At 40.4% G+C, this 27,961-nt stretch overlaps 1 protein-coding gene across 9 annotated transcripts; it reads left to right on the top strand.

Moving 5' to 3' along the window:
• Nucleotides 1-31: 31 nt before the first annotated feature.
• Nucleotides 32-27,961, top strand: kif1ab (kinesin family member 1Ab). Of its 9 annotated transcripts, none has more exons than XM_058068889.1 (49): nucleotides 32-313; nucleotides 1,986-2,166; nucleotides 3,294-3,367; nucleotides 3,449-3,628; nucleotides 3,720-3,788; nucleotides 4,100-4,278; nucleotides 4,764-4,875; nucleotides 4,958-5,035; nucleotides 5,113-5,178; nucleotides 5,266-5,283; nucleotides 5,385-5,463; nucleotides 5,550-5,628; nucleotides 6,223-6,365; nucleotides 6,488-6,526; nucleotides 7,725-7,924; nucleotides 8,003-8,082; nucleotides 8,246-8,321; nucleotides 8,401-8,480; nucleotides 8,967-9,073; nucleotides 9,242-9,325; nucleotides 9,398-9,578; nucleotides 9,660-9,732; nucleotides 9,829-9,919; nucleotides 9,997-10,145; nucleotides 10,225-10,403; nucleotides 10,683-10,820; nucleotides 10,906-11,024; nucleotides 11,106-11,191; nucleotides 12,405-12,540; nucleotides 12,636-12,810; nucleotides 13,794-13,884; nucleotides 13,987-14,105; nucleotides 14,182-14,237; nucleotides 14,652-14,760; nucleotides 14,972-15,038; nucleotides 15,477-15,561; nucleotides 15,629-15,734; nucleotides 15,889-15,912; nucleotides 16,018-16,132; nucleotides 16,199-16,332; nucleotides 16,424-16,485; nucleotides 16,560-16,705; nucleotides 20,657-20,845; nucleotides 20,927-20,998; nucleotides 22,331-22,440; nucleotides 23,064-23,183; nucleotides 23,256-23,448; nucleotides 23,525-23,643; nucleotides 25,384-27,961. In XM_058068889.1, exons 2-49 carry the CDS (start codon nucleotides 2,061-2,063, stop codon nucleotides 25,439-25,441), a joined length of 5,151 nt encoding a protein of 1,716 aa, XP_057924872.1. In that variant the 5' UTR covers nucleotides 32-313; nucleotides 1,986-2,060; the 3' UTR covers nucleotides 25,442-27,961. The 9 variants fall into 9 exon arrangements, with proteins under 9 accessions (XP_057924872.1, XP_057924875.1, XP_057924873.1 ...); XM_058068894.1 differs by having other exon boundaries at nucleotides 33-313; nucleotides 7,794-7,924; nucleotides 12,627-12,810; XM_058068888.1 differs by having other exon boundaries at nucleotides 33-313; nucleotides 12,627-12,810.

Here is a 27,961-nt window from a genome sequence, read left to right as displayed (position 1 = left end):
GCTTCTGCATCATGGCTCTCTACTGGTGCTGATGCTGCTGATGTAATCGCCCGGCTTTTAGACTGAAAGGCAGAGTCGATGGAGCATCATCCTGTTTATCCGCTGCCATCCTCCTCCTTCTCTTACGCCGTCAACAGTCTCCAATTCTCGTCTAATTGACATCGGACCTTGAAGCTGAGGCGAATAACGACCTCCCTCCATCTCTCCTCCCCGGAGCACCGTGTGGGCACGTCCTGGGAGGGAGGCTGTAGGAAGGCGGGCTAAACACCACCAGGGCGGCAAACAGCGGATTTTGGTGCCGGGTATTATCGAGGTAAAGCGATTTGTTTTTCGCTGGTGTTTATTAGTAATGATTGTTTATTTGTATTTGGGACGATGGCACTTTGCATGATGATGTACGCCTGGGCCTTGTGTGCTTATGAAGACGTCCGCGGTTGCTGCGTCAGAGCATCTGTTGTCTATTTTTTCAAAGCCCAAATCAATCGTTGACTCAATGTGTGCCACATATATATATATCATTTGCTCCTGGCGTGTTTTAATGTCAACCGAGCATTGTCAGGCTGACTCATGCAGCATCATGGATGATTCCGTTTGTGTTTACGCGGCCTGGTTTTGAGGTGCGGCAAGATGGAGGAGAGGCAGTGCATCTACTTCAGACTGCTAAATACCGCTGCAAATGTCACCCTAGCAATATCCTGCTGAGACAATGTGCTAAATGGAATTATGGCGTCCTGTATATTTAGCATAGGAGAGGATCACATCAGCCTTGAATAGATTTTAAAATGTCCTTGCATCTCCTCTTATTAGACACGAGGCAAAACATTAATCTGTATTCTTCAAACAAAATGGAGAAATACATGTAGCATGTTATTCAAGCTTGAGCAATTGACCATACATAATATCATATAATTATGACTAAAGTAAAGAACCTCCAAATAATGCATGTTTGAGGTGTTTCTTTGGGATTCAGAACACATTTTACTGCATTCTTGGCTGCTCCTACATAACACACTCATAACACAGATGTGATTTTTAATTTACCAAATAAAATCTGACAAAGAATCCGGATCCGATGTGGCTTAAACAGGATTTGACCCATACACAGATCTGCAGCGTGTTCAAATTGTATATGTCGCATGTAGAAAATCAATCTAGATTGCTGAAGTGTTTACATGTGGAATCAGACGACATTCTGGGTCTGGATCAGGGTCACATTTCACTGCATGTTGGCTGTTGGATCTAACACATCATAACAACTGAATGGGGTCCAGCATAATGATATTTCATTTATTCATTTTCTACCGCTTTTCCTCACGAGGGTCGCGGGGGTGCTGGAGCCTATCCCAGCTGTCTTTGGGCGAGAGGCGGGGTACACCCTAGACTGATTGCCAGCCAATCACAGGGCACATATAGACAAACAACCATTCACACTCACATTCATACCTATGGACAATTTGGAGTCACCAATTAATCTAGCGTGTTTTTGGAATGTGGGAGGAAACCGGAGTACCTGGAGAAAACCCACGCATGCACGGGGAGAACATGCAAACTCCACACAGAGATGGCCGAGGGTGGAATTGAACCCTGGTCTCCTAGCTGTGAGGTCTGCGCGTTAACCACTCGCCCGCCGTGCCGCCCCCTAATGATATTTGTCACAGAAATTAGAATATTATATTGAAATTTGGAATTTTTATGTTACATTTAGAGCTACTGCTGCCAAATATACAATCAGGATCAGAAATGGATTCAACTTGGTTTGACTTTATGGTGTCTGTGTTTGGATTGGGTAAGATTTAACACAGACATCATTTAAAATAGAGGTTTTATTATTTGTATTAGTTTTAATGACTCACCAGCCTTCATACATAAAAACATAGCCACATTATATTGTATCCAACCATACAGTAACAAAATGATACAATTAGGTTTCCCTTCTGCTTCATTACTAATGTATGTTTATTGGTTATTCCCATCTATTTCTGCAGGTGCTGCCATTTGTCGTGTGTGTTTAGACACACAGATCTTCAGTGCTGCTACCCGCTTCCACAGCCACCTATAACATGGCGGGGGCCTCGGTGAAAGTGGCGGTGAGGGTCAGACCCTTCAACTCCAGAGAGATGGCCAAGGAGAGCAAATGCATCATTCAGATGTCAGGAAACACCACAAGTGAGTATGCCTCATAGTAGTTGACAGCCTAACATTATATGCATGCTTATATAAATGCTGGTGTGCATGTTAGTTCATGTATATGTCCTATTATTGTGCAGCAATTGCACCTTGCTGATACCCACATTAGCGTATCATTTGAGTAGGCAGGGAGGCACGCACACACTGGGTTGGCATCTACGAGGAAGCAAACAAAAGCTTCAGTTAGAGTGACCGTCATAGCTCTTTTTCCTCGTCACACAAGCTGCAGGGACCCACAAGGCTGCCTTGTTCTAGTTTAGAACCGGAATCAGCTGATCGCAAGGGTGGCTTTCACCCTGTTGTGCCTCCCGCTGTTATGGAATGACCTAATTTTAGCCAAAGATGTAAACTTCGGCTCATTGGCTACACATATTGCTTTGCATCATTTTGAAAAATAGGAACAGGCTCTACTAGTATACCCGTCACCCCTAGTGAGGATAAGCGGCATAAAAAATGGATGGATGATTGGATGGATGTTTCAGTGAACATTTTATTTCTTAAGGGACGATACTATGGAAAGTAAACTTGGATACACTGTACTTTAGAGTACTCAGTGTACAGCTTGACTCTAAAAGTAAGTCAACACACAGCCATTATTGCGTAAATAGCTGGCAAGACAAGTGACTACTCCTCACAGTATGTCCAAATATTTTGTGTACGTGATCAAGTTTGAACCCCAGCTCCAGAGTGTCGGCAGCACTCCTGCAGCTCCAGATCATAGCACTACCACCACAATGTTTGACTATAGGCAGGACTACTATAAAGTACATTCAAGTCACATTGGTATAGTAATATCTCTTGAGAAAATGTAGCATAATAAAAATGGTTGCTGAAGTGTGACAGGTGTTGTGTGCGATACTCTGTGAAACGCAATGCGGTTATTCGATATGACATGAGTAGGAATAGTTTGCGAGTTTGACCGTAATGGAACCAAATGTGCTAACTTTAAATATAAAAAGATTTAATATCATCCACCTATTCAAAAAAGAGTATTGTAAGAGCAATAAAAATATTTCAAATTACATACAATATATTAGAAGAGGTGTAGTCAATTGTACTTTTTCCTGCTTTTAGCCCACTCACATGTTGTGTTCTATTTATTTCAGCAATCCTGAACCCCAAACAGCCAAAGGAAAACAAGAGTTTCAACTTTGACTACTCCTACTGGTCTCACACCACGGTCAGTGTCCACACATCAGTCAAATTTGACAACACAATGACATATTTGTTGTTCTAAAACACATTTTCTTTGTCTCTGCAGCCTGAGGACATCAACTATGCCTCACAGATGCAGGTGTACAAGGACATTGGCGAGGAGATGCTGCTTCACGCCTTCGAGGGCTACAACGTGTGCATATTTGCATACGGACAGACTGGAGCGGGCAAAAGCTACACCATGATGGGGCGACAGGAGACGGACCAACAGGGCATCATACCTTTGGTATTACTGTTGTTGTGTTTTAGTAAAATTCCAGTCAAACTAATTCAAAAGCTAACCAAAATGTTTTTCAATGACCTTTTTTGTTGTTTAGCTCTGTGAGGACCTTTTTACTAAGATCAGTGACAGCAACAATGACAACAGCATGTCTTACTCTGTGGAGGTGAGTGTACTGTCAACTTTATGCAACAATAATTTGTAGTTTTTTTATGCTGTTTTGTTGTGACGTCATGCACTCAGCAAACACTTACAGCTGCACAACAAATGAAACCCCAAACTGTCTTTACCGCAAGCAAACATGCAGTGGAAGCATTTACATCATCACAACCTACAACAACAATAAGACATGTATTGTTAAATTCAGTGTTAATTTTAGCATTATTGATTATGCAAAGGCATAATTCTGATCTTCCAATCCAATTGGAATATAGCCTAAAGATAATATATTCATTTTCGCCTGGTGCGTCTCCCTAGGTGAGTTACATGGAAATCTACTGTGAGCGTGTGCGTGACTTGCTCAACCCAAAAAACAAAGGGAACCTACGCGTAAGGGAGCACCCACTGATGGGACCATATGTGGAAGATTTGTCCAAACTGGCTGTCACCTCTTACAACGACATCCAGGACCTGATGGACTCTGGAAACAAAGCCAGGTAACCTTAAAGCAACAGTAAGGGATAATTGTTTGCTTTCGGTCTCCCTCTTTGGATCTGAAGTGTAACTTCCCTGAAGTCACTGTGGTGAATAAAAACTGACCAAGCATTTGTTGACTCAGGTGAAGTTAGTTAGCTATTGGCTGGACATTGGATGGACATTCTGTAGTTACTAAACAGCTCCAGAAGAAGGAAACCCCTGAGCTATTTTTTCATGTTATTTACTTCCATGTGGAGACACTCTTCCATAGAGGAGACAATGCATTATATGCATATTACATTAGACATAAACAACCGACTTATTTCCTTTAAATAAACATTATCGCTTACTTTTGGTTTGTACAAGCAGAACAGTAACATTAGAATTGTACTGGTAAATTAACAAGCTATTACTCTATGCTAAGGCAACATTCCTTTATTTATTTTCAATTCCAACTTGATTAGTATGCATCATAAGCATTGCACTGTGTTTTCTTTTTAACCAGGACCGTTGCTGCTACAAACATGAATGAGACCAGCAGCCGCTCTCACGCTGTCTTTAACATCATCTTCACTCAGAAGAAATATGACTCTGAGACTGACAATACATCTGAAAAGGTTTAGACACGTCAAACTCATGGCTTCACGATCATTCCTACGGGAGTGTTTTATGAGGAAAATACCTTTTATGCCATCCCAGGTCAGTAAGATCAGCCTGGTGGACCTGGCTGGTAGCGAGCGCGCCGACTCCACCGGAGCAAAAGGAACCAGACTTAAGGTAGAGTGTCGGGTTGGCCGTTCACATTTAAATGGATAACAAGGTGTCTAATTTTTATGTATTTTATTGGGACTTAGGAAGGAGCCAACATCAACAAATCTTTGACTACATTGGGCAAAGTTATTTCTGCTTTAGCTGAGCTGGTATGTTATCAACAAAAATATACATTTACACCTTTTAACAGTATATTATCTTGTTTCAATTACATTCTTTCCCTATATGTTTGACAGGACTCAGTACCAAACAAGGTTAGTTAATACAGTACAACATTGCACACGCTACATTTTTATTTTTAATCATTCTTCAACAAACACATGTGATTTATGTATGTATTTTAACTCTTCTTTAGAACAAAAAGAAGAAGAAGGTGGAAAGTTTCATTCCGTACAGAGATTCGGTCCTGACGTGGCTGCTGAGGGAGAATCTAGGTGTGTGCACTCCTACAACAAACCTTTACATTGGAACTATTTGGCTTTTTTAAAAGCATGACAGTATGAATTTGTCTTGTTTTTAGGTGGAAACTCTCGTACGGCTATGGTGGCTGCTCTCAGCCCTGCTGACATCAACTATGATGAAACACTCAGTACCCTCCGGTCAGAGAACATGCCAATTTGTTGCATATCATTCTGCAGAAGTTGACACTATAAAGTTGACATTATAGCCATTTTACAGTGATTGATATAGTATATTTCCACCAACCTCTAGTTTTGGTATAATTATATACTTACAGGAATATAGACAATTTTTATACCTTATTTTGTGTGTACTTATTATGCGCCATATTACACCCTGGTTTTCAAATAATTTCACCATTTAACAAGCAATTATTTAACCTCATGAGTAGCTGCTGTGACAAAAATTTGTGACAGGAATTTAATCTACTTTATCCGATATTATATCCAACTTATTCACACCTTTAAAATGCAACCCAAAAATATACTTTTAAATTATATATATATATATATTATAAGAAATTCCACCCTTTACATTAGAAAATTATTATGAGTACAACAGTAGCACATGTTTAAATACATATTAATTAATAATAAAATAATAAAAATGACCATTGTAATTGATCTTCATTGTTCAGTTGCTTTCCTTTTTAAAGAATCCATTCACTTTATTATGATGCCTCATCAACTACATATTACATCATTGTTTGTGTTCATTCTGATGACCTCCTGCAGATATGCTGATCGTGCCAAACAGATCCGCTGCAACGCCGTCATCAACGAGGACCCGAACAACCGTTTGGTGCGCGAGCTGAAAGAGGAAGTGGCCCGCCTCAAAGACCTGCTGTATGCTCAGGGCCTGGGTGACATTATCGAGAGTGAGTGTCAGGACCGGAAGCACAGCATGAACACCGCCATTTACACTAGATACAGTAATTCTTACTTTTATGTGAGTCGAGAGGACTGGATGCTAAGTCTTTCCTCCTTTTTGTCCTGTCAGCGTATCGATGCAGCGGCCCCATCATCAGTGGTTTGAAATGTGTGTATACCGTATATAATGCTAACACGCCTACACTTTGCAAGGAACTGAACAGAAACCCAGTGCCGGCTTGTCTTCTTCCTCCACACCAGAGAGCAAAATAACAAGCTCAGATACATGAGTATGAGCAAAGGATACTTATTGATCACTCTGATGCTGTAGTTTTTTTTAATAGTTTTCCAAATAGCCTCTCTAACATAATCAGAATTTCTGTCACTAATTATGACAAATAATCTTTATACTTAAGACGAAACTGTAAAATGGCTTTTGTTAAGGATCTCATTTAGACTGTGGAAGTGGTCCGAGTATGCCTAGTGATGTCCATATGCATCACTTAAACAAGAACTGTATACATAATTGGTGAGTGCTCGTGGAGCTCATTATTTTGCATTCCCTTAGTCTCTGTGTGGAGAGTAATCCTTCAGAGCTTGCATTCGCAGACCCACATAATTCCAGTCAAATGAATGAAATGAAATCTTAGGTAGAAATGCTTTTTTTCTTTTTAAATTTCTCATCAACATGCTTGTGGGCTGGTCAAATACAAACGGGTGACACATTATTGGAAAAATGTATTGAATCAATGCAGAAAGAGGATGACAAAGTGTAACCATCTGGTGCAGTAGGTACTGTGCAAAAGGGTTTATATTGTCCACTTCATATAATGTTGGATTCCGTGCAAATGTGAATTTAAAGTTTGCATATTATATTATTTCCCAGAAGTCCTATAACAATGCATTGGAAGTCTGCAGGCCAAAATCTGATCTGGATGCTGTAATTTAGACTGGATGTAGTAAAACTCCTTGAGTAAACCCTACTGGGAACACGTTGTTTTGTGTGTCTATAGGTTTAATGCTAATGAGCTATGTTTGTCCACGTCTATCTCCGAGTATGATGATAGATATAACATGCACCTTTAACCTTTAAATTACTTAAAGTTGTGTTTTCCTTTAACCTGTCATTCGTTTGTCTGTATGCATTGTTCAAATACGACGAGGGAAAATAAGCATTGGCTTTGGAATGCAAATTACTTCTGCCTTTCTGATCCATTATTCAATTTATTTCAGTTTCTCTTCTTCTTTTGTATTCCTCCCTATTCCCCTCTCGTTTGCTTCCTCTTATCCATTACTTTGGGTGTCCAAACTCTGCCGTTTCCCTGCCGTCCTGTCTCCCTCGTTCCGACATCTCTCTTTTCTGACAGACCTGTGCGATTACAAGAACTTTGCCAATGATCGTCAGGCTGTCAATCAAAGGGGTGCTCTCTCCGCAGTGACCAATGCCATGACAGGAATGAGCCCCTCTCCGTCGCTGTCGGCGCTGTCTAGTCGCGCCGGCTCTATCAGCAACCTCCACGATCGCATCTTTAGCCCGGCGAGTGAAGAGGCCATCGAGAGGCTCAAGGTGGGAGAGCAGGAAGTCGGAACTTAACTTCGTTATATTACATTTAATGCAGTAAAAGTGATCTTGCTTCCACAACAGGAAACAGAGAAAATCATTGCAGAACTCAATGAGACGTGGGAGGAGAAACTTCGACGTACTGAGGCCATTCGCATGGAGAGGTTAGTCCAACTCTATGTGGGGGGCATCTAGGTCTTATTTTTGAGTGTTCTCTTCCATTTGAACTACAATTGATTTATCCAGCTTCTTCATTGTTATTCCTAGAATAAAGAGAGAGACGTTAACTCTATAGTCTAATGCTAACACTGTGATTGTTTACTGCAGAGAGGCTCTACTGGCTGAGATGGGGGTTGCCATGAGAGAAGATGGAGGCACTGTTGGTGTTTTCTCCCCCAAAAAGGTGACACCCTTAATGCCGTTGGATGTTAATAAAGCCTCATAGATACTCATTCGCTAAATATCAACAATTCTTTCCTCAGACGCCGCATCTGGTCAACTTGAATGAGGATCCACTGATGTCGGAGTGTCTGCTTTACTACATCAAAGACGGCATCACCAAGTAAGCCGTTGACTTACTTGTGTTCATTTTTATTTTGTGTCTGACAAACAGTTCAGCAGTCATTTTATTATAGCCCAAAACTAGAAATGCATCAATTTTCTGTACCGCTTATCCTCATAAGGGTCGCAGGCATGCTGGAGCCTATCCCAGCTGTCTTTGGGCGAGAAGCAGGGTACACCCTGGACTGGTCGCCAGCCAATCACAGGGCACATATAGACAAACAACCATTCACACTCACATTCATACCTATGGACAATTTGGAGTCGCCAATTAACCTAGCATGTTTTTGGAATGTGGGAGGAAACCGGAGTACCCGGAGAAAACCCACAGACACACAGGGAGAACATGCAAACTCCACACAGAGATGGCTTAGGTGGAATCGAACTCAGGTCTCCTATCTGTGAGGCCTGCATGCTAACCACTTCCACCCTGCAGCCCCTGTAGTTCATGTGTCTGACTTTACTCGACTTATTCTTCCATCATTAGGGTCGGACGTGAGGATGCCAAGACTCGCCAAGACATTGTCCTGAGCGGCCATTTTATCCGAGATGAACACTGCACCTTCAGCAGCACCACAGGCCCTCAGGGAGAAGGTATGTGAAAGTTACTAAAACGGGAATATGAAAAAGAATAAATACAAATAAGTAATGAATAATGAACTATATTAGCTCTTAATAAATCAGAGCATAACATAGAGATTCATGATATCATGCATATATGTTTATGTGACTTATCATAGCTAATGTTTTTTTATGTAACAGGTTGCGTTGTTCTGGAGCCATGTGAGGACGCAGAGACGTACGTCAATGGCAAGAGAGTAACCTCTCCCACTGTGCTACGCTCGGGTATGTGTCACAACTTCACAGTGGTGTCAGTGTGGTGTAAAGTCTTTTGACATTTTTAATCTTGTTATTCAGGCAACCGCATCATCATGGGTAAGAGCCACGTGTTTCGCTTCAACGACCCTGAGCAGGCCCGGCTCGAGCGCGAGAGGACGCCGTGCGCCGAGACACCCGTGGAGCCTGTTGACTGGGCCTTCGCTCAGAGAGAGCTGCTGGAGAAACAAGGCATTGACATGAAACAGGAGATGGAGCAGAGGTAGGAGAAGACATCTAATACAAGAACTGAGTCAGTCATTCAACCGCCAATTACCGTATGTTTTGTCAAATCACTTTTTAGGCTTCAGGAGCTTGAAGATCAGTATCGCAAAGAAAGAGAAGAGGCTAGTATATTGCTGGAGCAACAGAGGCTGGTGAGGATATGTCTTTTATTAAACATGCAATAATAAGATAGCATTATCTTATTATTAATATATGACATACAGTACCAATTGTTATACTTTTTTTAGGACTATGAGAGTAAGCTGGAGGCTCTTCAGAAGCAGGTGGACTCTCGCTACCTGGAGTCACCAGAGGAAGAAGAGGAGCCTGAGGAGGAAGGTGACTAATATATCCATTTGAACTGATCCTCATTCTTAAAACAAAGCACTTTAACATCACTTGTCCAATTTGTCTAGTGCCATGGACCAAAAGGGAGACCGAGCTTGCTCTATGGGCTTTCAGGAAATGGCGCTTCTACCAGTTCACTTCACTCCGGGATCTACTTTGGGGAAACGCCATCTTCCTTAAGGAGGCTAACGCTATAAGTGTGGAGCTAAAGAAGAAGGTAATCCTCACTTGAAATGTCTGCATTGTTCATCTCTGGTATAAAAAAAAGACTTAATGTAATATGATGACATCCGTAGGTGCAGTTCCAGTTTGTCCTGTTGACCGACACACTTTACTCGCCCTTGCCTCCTGATCTGCTGCCTCCAAGCGAGACCAAGGAGAGGGAGAGACGGCCTTTCCCTCGAACCATTGTGGCCGTGGAAGTGCAGGATCAAAAGAATGGAGCTACGCATTACTGGACTCTGGAGAAGCTCAGGTGAGAGTAGAAGTAATTTCTTATCTGCTAAATAATCTGTGACAAACTCAAATACGAAAAATACGACCCGCGTTGCAATTTCATCTGGCTTGGAAAATAGCATTGAGTTGGCCTGATGTCTTTGGTTATGTCGACAAACACTTATGTCAACATGAGTCAGTCAAGGTTCCACCGTATTACTCCAAAACAGATACTGTATGATCAGGAAATAGTATTTATTTTGATGAGGAACCATGATCATTCAAACACTTTATGCAGTTTTTACCCTGCCCCATATAGGCAGAGACTGGACCTGATGAGGGAAATGTATGACCGTGCGGCAGAGCTCCCTAGCAGTGCCGTAGAGGACTGTGACCATGCCCTCACCGGCGGCGACCCTTTCTATGACCGCTTTCCATGGTTCCGTCTGGTGGGAAGGTTAGTCCCTCCTGGGTTCTCCTCCTGGGCCCACACCGTCACCTCACCTCCCAACCAAATGTTAAAATCATCCATCCCTTCTCAGGGCGTTTGTGTACCTGAGTAACCTGCTGTATCCTGTGCCGCTGGTGCATCGTGTGGCCATTGTGAGTGAGAAGGGGGAGGTGAAGGGCTTCCTAAGAGTGGCTGTGCAGGCCATTTCAGGTCAGGAACAAATTTTAGCCGCAAGAAAATGTTCTCTTTTCCTTAAAGAAGATAATTCTGAGTATGTTCTTGTCTCTGCAGCGGATGAGGAAGCTCCAGATTACGGTTCAGGTGTGAGGCAGTCAGGCACTGCTAAGATCTCCTTTGAAGATAAACAGTTTGAGAAGGTGAGCTCGGTTTTCTGTCTGTGGTATGAGATAAATAGCTGGCAGGTGCATGCAACATTGGCATTATTATTATGACATAACGCTCATCTGCACAGTATAATAATACAGGGGTTTACAGGCTGGGGCACAGAAAATATATTTCAGGGAATATGACACATTCTAATGTAATTTGTATACATTTGCCTTTAGAACTTTAGTAGGGAGTATGGTTGAACATTTTTAGTGATAAAGTATAAGCACAAGTGCACTTAAAGTTATGTTAGAATTCTACATTTACAAGGATGCGACAGCCAAAATATTAGATAATATCTTGCAAATATGCATACACATAACACCCATCAGTATGTTGCAGTACAGTTCTACACTACTGCAAAGTGAATTAATCGATACTGAGTATTTACCTTTATTACATAGGGATTTGATGGTCTTGTCTCTTATCGACCCAGTCCCCCCTCGCTTTTTCAGGGAGGTGTGTACAACTATTGGTCCATTTATTTGTAATATCATCAACAGCAGCCTGGCTTCTGGTTTTGTGCCATCCTTTTGTAAAAAAGGCCACTTTGAAACTTTGCTAAAAAGGGGGTCTTGATCCTTCCATCTCAAAACTACCTTTTATCTCAAAGATTTTAGAAAAAAGCACCCTTGCACGAATGCACACCTTCTAGTCAGTTTATAGAGCCTTTCATGGCATCGAGTCTGCACTTTTAAAGGTTTTTAATTAACAATTTTGATCTCTGACTGATTCTGGTGGTTCAGCCATTTTAGTGCTTTTGGACCTGACTGCTGCTTTTTACACAGTGACCGATATTATTATTTTATCTCGCTTTGAAAGTGTGTGGGTGTCAGGCGGACTGCCCTTGAGTGGTTTAAGGCTTACCTGTCAGGGAGATGCCTTGCTGTGGGACTTGGACAATCCACCTCGTCCACTGTCCACCTTGACTGTGGAGTCCCTCAGGGATCAATTCTTGTCCCATCCTATTTGCTCTTCACTAAAAATGACCATGCTCCCCTGACTTTTTATTTACGGTTTTACTAGTCTGTGCAACACTTTGGAAACAGTGTTTATAAAATGTGCTATATTAATTAAGTGAATTGGATTCTTGTAAAGGCAGATTTCCTGATACTGTGCTTGTATTGGACATCATCAGTGCATGTGCTTGTTTTTCTTTTTGCAAAGCTGTAAAATGTGTGATTGTTTTGTGTGTCGCTTAAGTTTCAGACAGAGTCAATCACAGGTAGCCTTTCCCACTCGAACACCTCTCAGGAGGAGCTCCGCATTGTGGAAGGAGAGGGTCAGAATGTGGAGATGGGCATCTCTGCAGATGAAGTCAACAACAACACTTGCGAAGGTAAGAGGAGTAGTTGGTGGAATTAAACCTATGCATGACAACAAACACTAGCATGCATAGACACTTTAATACAAACTGAAATTTAGCCACTCCAGAACCTCCACCGAGCCCTGTGAAGAGCTCAGGACTGGGTCTGGATCTCCCTCTGGAACTCTCACCAGAAAAGGCTCTGTCACACCTGAAGATAGGCAGCACCTTCACCTTCAGAGTGACCGTCTTACAGGCCTCCAGCATCTCAGCCGAGTACGCTGACATCTTCTGTCAGTTCAAGTGAGTGGACTGAAACTAAGTATAGTGACTTAAGCTGGGTTTACATTTGCATGGATTTCGTCCTTGTAGTGAAATCCCTTCTTTTTTGTACTTTATGCTTCTTCCGTCTTTTTTTCTGCACTCTCTTTTTGCAGCTGTGAGATAATATAGACTTACCTTTTTTGTCTACAATGAGAGCTTCTTCTATGGAGTTCAACATCCTGTAGATCCTTTGCAATTAATTAATTAAGCTTAGGCGTTACCTGCTGTTGCTTGGCATCACATGCAACTCAGTAGGACCAAATAATGCCATGACACGGATGCTGAAGTAGTGGTGACAGTGCATACCCATGCAGGAACAATATATGTCGCTAAAAGTAAACAGTACTTGACAAGGTGTAAATACTAAGTGATGCAGGGACGTGGTCATTTTGTGCCAATGGACACCATTTTTGGTCATGAATTGTGTACCAAGTCTTTCATTTATGCATAGCAATACGCAAACTAGTCTTTTTGCTTTTCAGGCATTCCATAAATAAATAAATGACACACATTACCATGGGGCAGCATGGTGTTCGAGTGGTGCGCGCAGGCCACACAGCTAGGAGACCTGGGTTCAATTTCCCGCTCGGGCATCCTTGTGTGGAGTTTGCATGTTCTCCCCGTGTGTGTATGGGTTTTCTCCGGGTCTTCCGGTTTCCTCCCACATTCCAAAAAAATGCTAGGTTAATTGGCGACTCCAAATTGTCCATAGGTATAAATGTGAGTGTGAATGGTTGTTTGTCTATATGTGCCCTGTGATTGGCTGGCGACCAGTCCAGGGTGTACCCCGCCTCTCACCCGAAGACAGCTGGGATAGGCTCCAGCATGCCCGTGACCCTCGTGAGGATAAGGGGTATAGAAAATGAATGGATGGACATTAGCATGGGAAAATGCTTGCACGTGTTTGTAGAATGTCCAGTCGCTGTGACTAATTTGACTGTTTACGTGCACTGTATTTTCAGTTTCATCCACCGCCACGATGAAGCGTTTTCCACCGAGCCATTGAAGAACACTGGCAGGGGACCACCCCTTGGCTTCTACCATGTCCAAAATGTAAGATTTATTATTATTATTATTTTCAACAAATAAGCTGATCTCTGATTACTTCTTTAAGATTAGTGGTGATCCTGTCCTACTTTTCACCTCTTACCTTAGATCACAGTGGAGGTGACCAAGTCATTTGTGGAGTACATCAAGACACAACCTATTGTCTTTGAGGTGTTCGGTCACTATCAAAAGCAACCTTTCCCACCACTCTGCAAAGACTTAATTAGGTCAGGAGGGGTTACTTTAAATGTCAAGTTTTACAGGTGATACATTTCTTACATAGTTGATTTCTTTGGTTTTCAGTCCACTGAGACCTTCCAGAAGGCAATTCCCCAGAGTGATGCCTTTGTCCAAACCAGGTGAGCGGCAAAGAATACGACTACTACTACCACCACTACTACTACTACAAAAAATTAGTTAAAAGCTGATTTCTAAGTGTCTTACCCAGGGTTCAAAACAACAATGTCCAAGACTTTCACTGTGTGCTCTGTAAAGGTTTAATAATTAATCATATCAGTAGACATATGTTATAGTTTATCACAGGCTTATGGTGAGTGATTGGTGATAGTAGAGGCTTTTGACACGATAATCAACCTACATAGTATAAAACCCTTAAAGGCGCAGCGATTGCCAGGCCGCCGTGAACAACTTGTTCACGTCATAAATTACTCAATAGTTTTCCAATATCGTATCTGTTGACTAATCAGTCTACCGCAAGTATTCGATATCCTATTCAATATTGGTTTCAAGCTCATGGATGTCTTCTCTTCCAGTGCCGGCCACCAAGCTCAGCACTCTAACCCGCTCCACCGCCGGACCTTGTCACTCTAAATATGACCTCATGGTCTTCTTTGAGATCTGTGAGCTGGAAGCAAGCGGAGAGTGAGTTTTATCATCATGTTTATCCCTTTGAATGCAAGCCTTTTACAATATACCTCTCGAGTTACCTTCAATGTTCACTATCAATGATGTTTAGCACTGCCCTGTGGCTATACGTAGTACTGCTTTATGATCCATACAGGGCCCTAAAGTAACCTTACCCATATGTAAACCTTCACATTGTGACATATCTATATTATCTTCCTGTCTTTAGTTACATACCAGCTGTTGTTGACCACAGAGGTGGGATGCCCTGCCATGGTACTTTCCTCCTACATCAGGTCTGAACGCATTTTGCATACACTGAAAATGCAGTATGCATTTCTCACGTATTTGTTGAATTCAATGCTTTGGAATATAATCACCGATGCAGTCACATATGGCATCAATTCAACTTGTTAAACATGTTAAATAACATGACTTTTTAGTACTTAGTTTATTCATATTTGATTGAGATATTTAATTACAATTATTTATTAGTTTTCTTAATAGTGTAATAAATAGGTTGCACTAAATTTGTAACAATGACATTAACCATGTTCTGTGTATCCTTATAAATACCAAATACTTTTTGGAATTACAGTAGTTTAAAAACTTGTGAAGGCAAGCTATTACTAATATTATCATATAGAGAAGTATTATCAATAAATAGCTTGTGTAGTCGTATATGACATCCTGGTGTCCTGACTCACATGTTTTTTTGTTTTTTTTTACTACAGGGTATTCAGAGGAGGATCACAGTCACCATAGCTCATGAGAATGGAAACGACATTGAATGGAAGGAAGTGAAGGAGCTGGTCATTGGTGAGTATACCATGAAATGCCATCTTAAAGATGTTCAAATATTTAAATATTATTTATTTTAAACCAGGTCGTATCCGGAACACCCCTGAGGCTGATGAGACCATCATAGACCCCAACATTCTCTCCCTCAACATTTTGTCTTCTGGATATTTCTGGCCAAAACATGATGACAAGTATGTGTTTTTCTGATTAACACATCTACTTTCTAAGGGGATTATATCATTTTCTTTTTCTATTGCCCTTAAATGTAATTTGACCTTCATAACCAACAGCTTTCATCCTTTAACATTTTCAAACTCATCTCTCTTTATGCTTCACTAATGGCAGTGTCTCCTTGGGAGTTGATCATAGGTATATCTTTATTAAGATTTATTGGGGTTAACAGTTTTTTTCACAGTACCTGACTAATTTCATCATTCTTAAAACTAATAATTATACGTATTTTTCTGGTGGCAGAACCTTCTATCGCTTTGAAGCAGCATGGGACAGCTCCATGCACAACTCCCTCCTCCTGAACAGAGTCACCCCCTATGGAGAGAAGATCTACATCACTCTCTCGGCTTATCTGGAGGTACTGCCAGTGATTTCTACAACACAATGGGGTGGTTTTTAATTGCTCTTTGCATATTTTAACAAGATGGAGAACTGCACTCAGCCGACAGTCATCACCAAAGATTTCTGCATGGTTTTTTACTCCCGTGACACGAAACTTCCAGCGTCTCGTTCCATCAGAAATCTCTTCAGCACGGGCTGCCTCAGGCCTTCAGAGAGGTGGTGCCTTCCTCTTAGTCAGGACTGTCACATCTATCTCATGAAATACTGTATATGTTTTTAATGGATTTTTTTGCTAACTCCCTCCCAGTAACCGCGTCACTGGGGTCTATGAGATGACTCTCTGCTACGTGGCGGACAATGGAAGTCCAGGTGAGACATTGTACAAATACAAACTCTCGTCCTTTTTTTTATTTTTTATTTTTAACATGGATTGTCTTGTTTAGGCATGCAGCGGCGTCGCCGGCGTGTACTGGACACTTCGGTGGCGTACGTCAGAGGAGAGGAGAACCTGGCCGGATGGCGCCCTCGCAGTGACAGCCTCATTTTAGACCATCAGTGGGAGCTGGAGAAACTCAGCTTACTTCAGGAGGTGAGATTAATAAAGTTTGGAAGAGATGAAAGGATGAGTGCTGCCCAGGTGCCATTTGTGTAATTTTTGGAAAATTAGGTTGCAGAAAAAGAATAAAGAATAAATAAGAATAAAGTCATAATTATGAGAAGAAAATGTACAAGAAGAAAGTTTTAATTGTTTGAAAATAAAAAAAAAACAACCACAGAAATGCAAAAAACTGCTAGTTCTATTCTAATGAGAAAAAATGTCTCAAATTTTCCAAGATAAAATGTCATTTTAGTGACATAGAGATGAAATACTAAAATATTTTTTAAAATGTTGTAATATGAGAAACAAAACAAAGCATAATTTTTGGTAAATAAGTTTTGGTGACAGTAAAGTCGTATATAACAATAATTTACAATATTATGAGAAGAAAATGCGCATAGATTATTTAAGAAGTTGAAATATTTTTGTTAAAATAACAGCAAAAATGGAGGAAAGAAGAACTAAGTGGCCCTGGCGTCCTTTCATTTTTCATTATGTGGCCCTCGTTGGAAAAAGTTTGGACACCCCTGGACTAAAGAAATGCGTTTTCATTTCCATATGAACTTGGGTCCATGTAAACCTTCAGACTCGGCTTATGTACAGTATGCTTGTTATCTATTAGGCAGACCTATGGACAGTCCACTGCAGTCATTTTTCAGATAACAGCACTAACCCTCTTCTTATCAGGATCCTTGTGTGTGTGTGTGTGTATGTGTGTGTAGGAGGTTTCTTCATTGACATCAATGTAGTTTGATAGTTTAGTAAAATGAATCCCATTCATGCATGAAAGCATGCAATGTTCAACATTTCAGGTGAGAGGTATCTGGAAGTTTGTTAGATATTCTACATCAAAAAATGTTTTAAAATGGGAAGTCTGCAGCATTAACAATTATAAATATTATTTATAGTATTATTTTTTTATAATTCTTGAAACACTTTCACAATTTTAAGTAAATTGGAGAACCTATGCTAGCGGCAGCTTATGTCTCTGCAGTGATCCTGTAAGATCAACTAGGGCTGTCAAAGTAATGGAAGTTTCCTTTAACGGCACTTTTTTTGGCGCATGATTAACATGTGCATGTCCTTTTTGACCCTTGGCCCACACCGTAGTTTTGAGGAAGTAGCGGTGACTGTGGAGCCACAGGCGGGAACTAATATTGTGCAGAAATAGATTAAGAAATTTGTATTTTCATTGGTAAATTTAGCTTCACAGCCCTGGCAAATGGCTCTCACAACAAGTTATTTGTATGTGCTGTGCTTATGATTGGAATAGAATACATCGACTTGCCAGACAAGTGAGAAGATACTGAAGCACTGCCGGTATTTTTTATTACCATTTATACAGAGGTACCTTGGCACATGAATATTTTTTTTAGGTCAGAGCCATCTCTGATTTTTTTTGCTTCGAACTGCGAGCTAAAATTTGGGTATTTAGTTTATTTAACAGTTGGCATAGCCATGGACCACTAATTGGGGGCCTAGGTCAATGTGTACATTATAGTTATCAAATTCATCTTATTTATTATGCATTGTGTAAAACCATAACAGGAACAACATTAATTATAAAGCCTGAAATGAATACAGATCCACCATCCACCAGTACGAGCCTGGACTTGTTTTTCAGAGAGGTTATGTGTAAAAAAAATATACACATTAGCACTCAATAAGTTCAGCAAATCTTACCTTTCGGCATTTCTACAGTGAAGAAAATAAGTATTTGAACACCCTGCTATTTTGCTATTTCTCCCACTTAGAAATCATGGAGGGGTCTGAAATTTTCATCGTAGGTGCATGTCCACTGTGAGAGAGATAAACTAAAAAGAAAAATCCAGAAATCACAATGCATGATTTTTTAACAATTTATTTGTGTGATACAGCTGCAAATAAGTATTTGAACACCTGAGAAAATGAATGTTAATATTTGGTACAGTAGCCTTTGTTTGCTATTACAGAGGTCAAACGTTTCCTGTAGTTTTTCACCAGGTTTGCACACACTGCAGGAGGGATCTTGGCCCACTCCTCCACACAGATCTTCTCTAGATCAGTCAGGTTTCTGGGCTGTCGCTGAGAAACACGGAGTTTGAGCTCCCTCCAAAGATTTTCGATTGGGTTCAGGTCTGGAGACTGGCTGGGCCATGCTAGAACCTTGATATGCTTCTTACGGAGCCACTCCTTGGTTTTCCTGGCTGTGTGCTTCGGGTCGTTGTCGTGTTGGAAGACCCAGCCACGACCCATCTTCAATGCTCTGACAGAGGGAAGGAGGTTGTTCCCCAAAATCTCACAATACACGGCCCCAGTCATCCTCTCTTTAATGCAGTGCACTCGTCCTGTCCCATGTGCAGAAAAACACCCCCAAAGCATGATGCTACCACCCCCATGCTTCACAGTAGGGATGGTGTTCTTCGGATTGTACTCTTCATTCTTCTTCCTCCAAACACGCTTATTGGAATTATGACCAAAAAGTTCTATTTTGGTCTCATCTGACCATAAAACTTTCTCCCATGACTCCTCTGTATCATCCAAATGGTCATATGCAAACTTAAGACGGGCCTTGACATGTGCTGGTTTAAGCAGGGGAACCTTTCGTGCCATGCATGATTTCACATCATGACGTCTTAGTGTATTACCTACAGTAACCTTGGAAACGGTGGTCCCAGCTCTTTTCAGGTCATTGACCAAGTCCTGTCGTGTAGTTCTGGGCTGATTCCTCACCTTTCTTAGAATCATTGAGACCCCACGAGGTGATATCTTGCATGGGGCTCCACTCCGATTGAGATTGACCGTCATGTTTAGCTTCTTCCATTTTCTAATGATAGCTCCAACAGTGGACCTTTTTTCACCAAGCTGCTTGGTAATTGCTCCGTAGCCCTTTCCAGCCTTGTGGAGGTGTACAATTTTGTCTCTGGTGTCTTTGGACAGCTCTTTGGTCTTCGCCATGTTACAAGTTAAAGTCTTACTGATTGTATGGGGTGGACAGGTGTCTTTATGCAGCTAACGACCTCAAACAGGTGCATCTGATTCAGGATCATACATGGAGTGCAGGTGGACTTCTAATGGGCAGACTAACAGGTCTTTCAGGGTCAGAATTCTAGATGATACACAGGTGTTCAAATACTTATTAGCAGCTGTATCACACAAATAAATTGTTAAAAAATCATGCATTGTGATTTCTGGATTTTTCTTTTTAGTTTATCTCTCTCACAGTGGACATGCACCTACGATGAAAATTTCAGACCCCTCCATGATTTCTAAGTGGGAGAAATAGCAAAATAGCAGGGTGTTCAAATACTTATTTTCTTCACTGTACATAGTATCGGCATTTGGGATCAAATAAGAGGTGAAAGAAAAAGGATAAAAATACTATATTCTATCCTTACAGCGTGGGACAAAGTTTGAAGCTGCGTTCAATGATCGTCATGGTAGTTGTGTATCAGATTGTTTACCACAAAGAGATTTACATTAACAACTTTTTATCAATAATTATTTCCATCTGTGATTAGGTGTGATTAATTATGAGTTAACTATGGATAAAAAATATGTCATTAATTACAACTGCCTTTTAGCGTTGTTTTTAGCTCTGAATGAATGTATGGATGTTGTATTTTAATGCATCTTTTACTCTGTTTTATACTCAACTCTATTTTTCTTCACTGTAAAGCGTTTTTGAGTATTTTGAAAAGCGCCATACAAATAAAATATATTATTATTTATTTAGTAATTACATATTTTTCATCAATTGACAGCTCTGGTTAAAACACATATCCAGAAAGTCAAACAGGTTTTTAAAGCTCTAGCCACAAAAATTCCATTCCGTAATTTTGAATCTTACTTATTGTGGTCGTGTCTGGAACCAATTAACCACAATAAACTCTTGGAACACCACCAACTGTTGATACTACAGTATGTAGTAGAAGCTCATACAACATAAGACATGTTCTTCAGGTGGAGAAGACTCGCCACTACCTGTTACTTCGAGAGAAACTGGAAGCAACCTTGCAGGCTGGACAGGATGCCCTCTACAAGAGCGTCGACATCAGTGACTTTGCAAAGAGTCCTGTCCTTAGCCAGAGTCCTGTAAGCAGCCCAGCACCGGACAGCCCCAACCAGAGGCAGAGGGAGCTGGCTGCCAAGGTGGGGCCTCCATAAGATCCCACCTACCTTGTGCTTACTTTGTATTTTTTTTTTAAACAACACCCCTGCTCTTGTTGACAGTGTCTGCGTCTGCTGATGCACACCTTCAACAGGGACTACAGCCAGGTGAGCAGCAGTGCCAGTGAGAGCAAGGTGAGCCCCAGCCCAAACCTTTTAATCCGGCCAATAATTCCCTCTGAACCTTTAGTAACCAAGCCCTGCTCTCCATTAGATCCATTTATTAATCATTCATCTTCCTTTTCATGTTCTCATCACAGTGTCTTATCATTACTATTATATCCTGTAGTTCAGGCATCTCAAACTCAATTTACGTGGGGGCCACTGGAGCTTGGGTCTGGGTGAGACTGGGGCGCATCAGGTTTTCCAAAAAAAAACAAAAAAAAACACATTTATTAAAAACAAAAAAAAATTAAAAAACTTCGCTTTGGTTCCAATTTTCTACAAGAAAAGCTCTGATAAAACATTCCACTGTTCTCAAATATCTTACTTTTTATTTTTCTACACAAAATAAGATGAATAATAAATAAACCAAGAATGAAGAAAATCAATCAATCAGTAGTAAATAAATAAATATAATAATAATAATAAAACGGCAAATAATAAAAACTTAAGAAACCACATATAGTTGGTGGGTGGACAAATTATGTTTTTCAGATTAAAATTAACAAAGCCTTATTAGAGCCCTGTAGACATGACAAAACACGACTATAGTCACATTTATACTCTTTTTATTTACAACATATTGCGCAACCTGCAGTTGCGCAATATGTTGTAAATAAAAAGAGACACATGCTAACTCGCAAACTAGAGAGCTAGCGACCTAAACGGTAGCCTTCAAGTTATTTCCTTTAAACTTAAATAGCCAAAAACTTACCACTTCCACACGGATAGGGAGGATAACTATTAACAGTTATTTAACCTTTAACATGAACATTAATCAAACGTAATAATTTTTTCTGGGTACATGATACCATACAGCATCCATATCAAACTTGTGCGGGCCGCACTAACATTAAACTTTCATATCAAGGCGGGGGCCTCAAACTAGTGTCCTGCGGGCCACATTTGGCCCGCGGGCCGCGTGTTTGAGACCCCTGCTGTAGTTGATCTAAGATGGTAATAAACAGTTTTTCATTTACCGGTAGTTAAAATGCTTCACACCTTCAGTCTCCCATCCAAAGTCATACACAATAACTTTTTTCATCACATCATCTAGTGTTCATGTAGGAATGACTTTAGCCTGAACTAACTTTACATGCTACTCCTGCATGTCCCATTTGATCATGCTAAACCAGCAAAAAGGGGCTCTTAGACGATAGATGCTTCTGTTGTGTGGTGCACACACACACACACACACACACACAATGACAAACTATCTTCTTGAAATGCATGTATTGTGTGTGTTGTGTTCGTCTCTTCTCGTCCCGTGTGTGCTTCTCCATGCATGTGGATGTGTCTTTGAAGCTCTCTGAGATGTCGGCGTCTCTGATGAGGGGAGAATCATCCTCCACGCTGAACACGCTCACTCCGTCATCCACTTGCCCCTCACTGATTGAGGGACACTACGATATCAGGTGTGTGGAAACATCTGCTATGTCCTTTATGTGTGATTTACACTGGAAAGTGGTGTCAAATTAGACATTGCTATAAGACGCTAATATCAATGTAATGGTGTAATGTAAAATGGATGGACATTAGACATTTACATGTTGTGTGTACATTTTGTAAGTATATGTTGTACTATGAGGCGGCGCGGCGTTTGAGTGGTTAGCGCGCAGACCTCACAGCTAGGAGACCAGGGTTCAATTCCACCCTCGGCCATCTCTGTGTGGAGTTTGCATGTGCTCCCAGTGCATGCGTGGGTTTTCTCCGGGTACTCCGGTTTCCTCCCACATTCCAAAAACATGCTAGGTTAATTGGCGACTCCAAATTGTCCATAGGTATGAATGTGAGTGTGAATGGTTGTTTGTCTATATGTGCCCTGTGATTGGCTGGCGACCAGTTTAGGGTGTACCCTGCCTCTCGCCCGAAGGCAGCTGGGATAGGCTCCAGCACCCCCAGTGACCCTCGTGAGGAAAAGCGGTAGAAAATGAATGAATGAATGAATGTTGTACTATGAATGATACATTCTTGATTTAATACTTCACTTACAGAAAAATTTTTTTTTACAAAGCTTACATTGTGGTGTGTATTGTAGACACACTGAGCCCGGTTCAGGAGCATCCACCCCTGATCTGGACCCGTTTAGCCCGGTGGACAGAAAAAAGTCTCTCAAAGGCTGCAGCTTTGTTCCAGACATACAGGAGATAAGAGTCAGGTGAGGATAATCGTACACAACTTGAAATGACTAAAGTCTTCAGTTAAAAGTGACCCATCATCTTGTCATTAGCCCCATCGTGTCAAAGAAAGGCTACCTGCACTTCCTGGAACCCCACACTAGCGGCTGGGTCAAACGCTACGTGGTGGTACGCCGGCCTTACGTTTACCTATATCGCAGTGAGAGGGACAGCGTGGAGCGAGCTGTCATCAACCTTTCGTCGGCCAAGGTGGAATACAGTGAAGACAAACAGACGTTGCTGCGGGTATGAGCGAAGCATCACTTGATTTCTTGTGTTCATTTGAGAAAAGTAGCACCTCTGCACTGTTTCCTGTCTGCAGACCCCAAACACGTTCACCGTGTGCACAGAGCATCGTGGGATACTCCTCCAAGCCAACAACGACAAAGAGATGCACGACTGGCTTTATGCTTTTAATCCTCTGTTGGCGGGTACCATCAGGTGAGTGTTGGAAATAAAAGAAATAAATAAACATTAAATGTAAAAGAAATATTCAGCCGTCAGCCAACAGTCATTGTATATACTGCAGTTTCCATTTCATTCCCCTTTTTACACTGATTAAATTATTATAGGCCAACTTTTACTATGCAACATTCAGCAAAACTGCACAATCTTGTTGTCTTTGTATACTCAGGGCTGTTTCTAATATTTCGGATACTTTATTTAGCTACCGCTCTTGAAACGAGGCCAACACGTTAATTTGAAGAAAAGTACAATCAAAAAATATGACTGAACAAACTTTATTTTACCTTATCACTTGACGATGCAGTTCGGGCCTGGGTTTGAATCTCCACTTGGGCATCTCTTGCTCAGAGTCAGCTGGGATAGGCTCCAGCATACCCCTGCGACCCATAATCAGGATGAGCGGTATAGATGATGATGTCCAATTCAAATATTTAAATATAAAATATTGAATTTTGAAATGACTTTGCATTTACATTCTGACTATACATTTTTAACCAGCCACAGTGGATGGCTTTATATTTCTTGAAATATATGTGCAATGTAAATATTGACTGATTTAATTTGTTGACTTTACGGGCTCTAATTTCATGGTGCTGCACAGCAGTGGTAATTACCATGCAATAGTAATTTGGTCCTGTGCACCACTTTGCGCAGCCAATTATGTAATTTGGTACTGGGCAATTAGAGCCCTACATTTTCATTTCTATTCTGATGATTTAAGAGTATACCACAGTGTGGATGGCCACATACTATTTATGTTGATTTAACATAAATAGTACTGTTTACTTCAGGGGTCTCAAACTCAATGTACTTGGGGGCCACTGGAGCTCGGGTTTGGGTGAGACTGGGCCGCATCAGGTTTCCCCCCCCCCAAAAAAAATTATTAAAAACAAAAAAATTTTAAAAACTTCGCTTTGGTTCCAATTTTCTACAAGAAAAGCTCTGATAAAACATTCCACTGTTCTCAAATATCGTAGATTTTATTTTTCTACACAAAATAAGATGAAAAATAAATAAACAAATCAAGAATAAAGAAAATCAATCAGTAATAAATAAATAAATATAATAATAATAATAATAATAATAAAACAGCAAATAATAAAAACTTAAGAAACCACATATAGTTGGTGGGTAGACAAATTATTTTTTCAGATTAAAATTAACAAAGCATTATTAGAGCCCTGTAGACATGACAAAACACGACTATAGTCACATTTATACTTTTTTTATTTACAACATATTGCGCAACTGCAGGGTCTTGAGACACATGCTAACTCGCAAACTAGAGAGCTTGCGGCCTAAACGGTAGCCTTCAAGTTATTTCCTTTAAACTTAAAAAGCCAAAAACTTACCACTTCCACACGGATAGGGAGGATAACTATTAACAGTTATTTAACCTTTAACATGAACTTTAATCAAACGTAATAATTTTTTCTGGGTACATGATACCATACAGCATCCATATCAAACTTGTGCGGGCCGCACTAACATTAAACTTTCATATCAAGGCGGGGGCCTCAAACTAGTGTCTAGGTTTACTTGCTTTTATTCAACTCCATTCTTCTGTAAAGTGTCTTTGAGTATTTTGAAAAGCGCTATACAAATAAAATGTATTATTATTATTTATTATTATTATTGATACCTGTACATGTATAATAGTAGCATTATTACATCCAAATATTTATAATATTTTAAAAACTTTTTTCCCCCCCGCAGGTCCAAACTATCAAGGAGAAAGTCTGTTCAGTCAGTGCCGGCTGCCCAGCGGATGTGAGAATAGAAGGGCCTGTAGCGACAAATGACCAACACACACACACACAGTGATACAATCTAAACACCACCAACTCACTATCCTACTCCACCAACCATATAAATACACTTTTACATAAATTACAGCATTGAAATAACCTTCTACGTATATATACTTAACACCATTACTCGATAGCTCACTGTTAACAAGCCTGCATGGTGACAAAGCAGTGTATAGTCATATGCCCCATGTAATCATTCAGCTAGTGATGGTTGTTAAGCGGAGATGCTAATTCACTTGTATTTCTACACAGCGCCACCTAGTGGGGTGAGGTTTTTCTGCGTTTTATGTGCAGGGATGCGAGTCTGAGTGTTGTTTCCCTGTGGAGAGAACAAGTGTTGTTCAAGTAGCAAGCAGCATTCATTAGGACGAAAGGGTCTATTGTTGTTTTTTTCTGGAGCTAAATATCAGCAATTACATGTTTTGCCTTTAAAAACAAAATCCCTATTTACTGTTGCTTTATACTTTTATTTACTCGTGACGGAAGTACTGACCAATTTTGTTGCACGGCACTTTATTGCCCTGGTTGAGTTAATGTGTTGCATTATTCACTCGGTTGTTGTATAACCAAAGCCTTGTTTTTATCGTTTTCTTGTGCTACCAAACCTCCTCCTTCTTTTTAATCAAGAGAATAAAATTTTAATTACAAAGCTAGAGACACAACAAACATGTTTAAACTACTGTACTGGTAATAATATACATATACACCTGGTGAGTTATGTGTATAAATTGTATTAAACGACCAGGCGCAGTAACATTAAAGGTAAAGGCAAATGAATACAAAAATCAGTCGGAGGAATTTTCGCAATGATGTAAAGCAAATGTTCATATTTACAGACAAATCATTCTATGTGAATTCCTTCTACAGCAGCAACAAGCACTTATCCTATATTTAATGTGACAGTAGAGTAGCTGCTTTACATCTATAGAGTTCATGTCATTTCTCCATTGGTAGCAACAAAAAGGAATTCCAAGTGGACCTGTAATGATTTGTAATGCCTGAGCCTTTCCCCTAATGGAGAATTTAGTAGGATTTCATACAAAAACGTCATTTGTGAAAGAATTTTGCCGTATTTCCACTTTTTTGTGAATTGATGGCAGTGAAATAACAAAAAAAAAGTAGCGTTACCATGACAACGTGCAATACCACAAGGAACACATGAGACATCATATGGATTTTACTCCATGTAACAATCCACGCTTTATCGGAATATTTGTTACCCGGTTGAGTTGCTTGTTTTTGTAGGAATTCCGACTAAATTCTTCTGCGATCATTAAAAAGAGGGCAAGTCCATGCACCAGCTAGTGCCTCCCCCGTTCCTCCACTTCCTGTTCCTAATGTGTGAGACTAGCTTGTATGTATGTAGGCCGACGTACTAAGTACTCTGACATTTCTAAGATATCATTGAAGCTCTCTTGTATGTCGTCGTAGCCTGTAATGTAGGGTACCGTCGCTAAACTAAAAAGCCACGTCGTTTGTTGCTGTAGCTTGCTATTTGACAAAGTACATTATTCAAAATAAGCTTATTAATAGATGCTTTTTATATGTCTTTGCTGCACTGTAATGACCCAAAACTTTAAATGTTAAAAAAATTGTGTGTGTGTATTTGATTGTATTTTTTTAAACAAGGGACATGGTCTGCCAACCATTTGGTCTTTTCTCAGCTGCTTCCTGTTTACATGCTCCAGGCCAGCCAACCTGTTGAGCAATGTAGCCTCATTTAAGACCCTTGAAATGCACAACACTGCAAAAAAAAATAATAACAATAATGTGATTATTTTTTCACATTTTGGGTCATTCTGGTGCGGTCACTTGTTTCTGTTTCGGCAAAATTCTTAACATATGACTCTTATATAAAAGATGAATGGAAAGATTTATTTGTGAAGTTGTGAATAGAATATAATGCACTATTTATTTAAGTAGGATCATGCACATAATCTTGCTTTATTCAGTATTATTTCACAAGAATGTGATGTCTTTTTTTGGTAGACTGACTTTCCAATCATACATTTTGGTGCAATGCTTTGTTTATGTTGGCTGCTTCTTAGCACGGGATCGGAGCATGCAGGTCCACTTGCTCGTATATAAGCAACCTCCCCCTCCTCCTTCTCTCTTAAATACTGGTGTAAAGTTTATTGTCATTCATGATCTTTGTAATGAAACCTCCCTCTTGGCTGTGTATTGCATATAAACAAAGATGCGCGTGCTGAGTCTCTTTAAACAGATGCTATTAGTGTATCTCTCTTCTCCCACTGTATGTCACCCTTCATGAGAACAAAAATAGAAATAACTGGCCTGTTACAAGTCTTGCGGGCTGATCGTGGAATGGTTTGATCAGTGCGGTGGTCTCTGTGGACCAGTCTATTCAGACCTGCATCTCACTTTTATCTTTTCATTATTCTGGAGGTTTCGCCATGTGTGTGGACACCTAACTAATGTCAAGAAAAAAACCCCAAGACAAATAAATAAATGAGTGTTCAAAA

Source organism: Doryrhamphus excisus, chromosome 3 (genome assembly GCF_030265055.1).
Source record: "Doryrhamphus excisus isolate RoL2022-K1 chromosome 3, RoL_Dexc_1.0, whole genome shotgun sequence".
Taxonomy (NCBI): domain Eukaryota; kingdom Metazoa; phylum Chordata; class Actinopteri; order Syngnathiformes; family Syngnathidae; genus Doryrhamphus; species Doryrhamphus excisus.
Note: the sequence above shows the minus strand (reverse complement) of the source record. Positions and strands in the feature narration are given on the sequence as shown.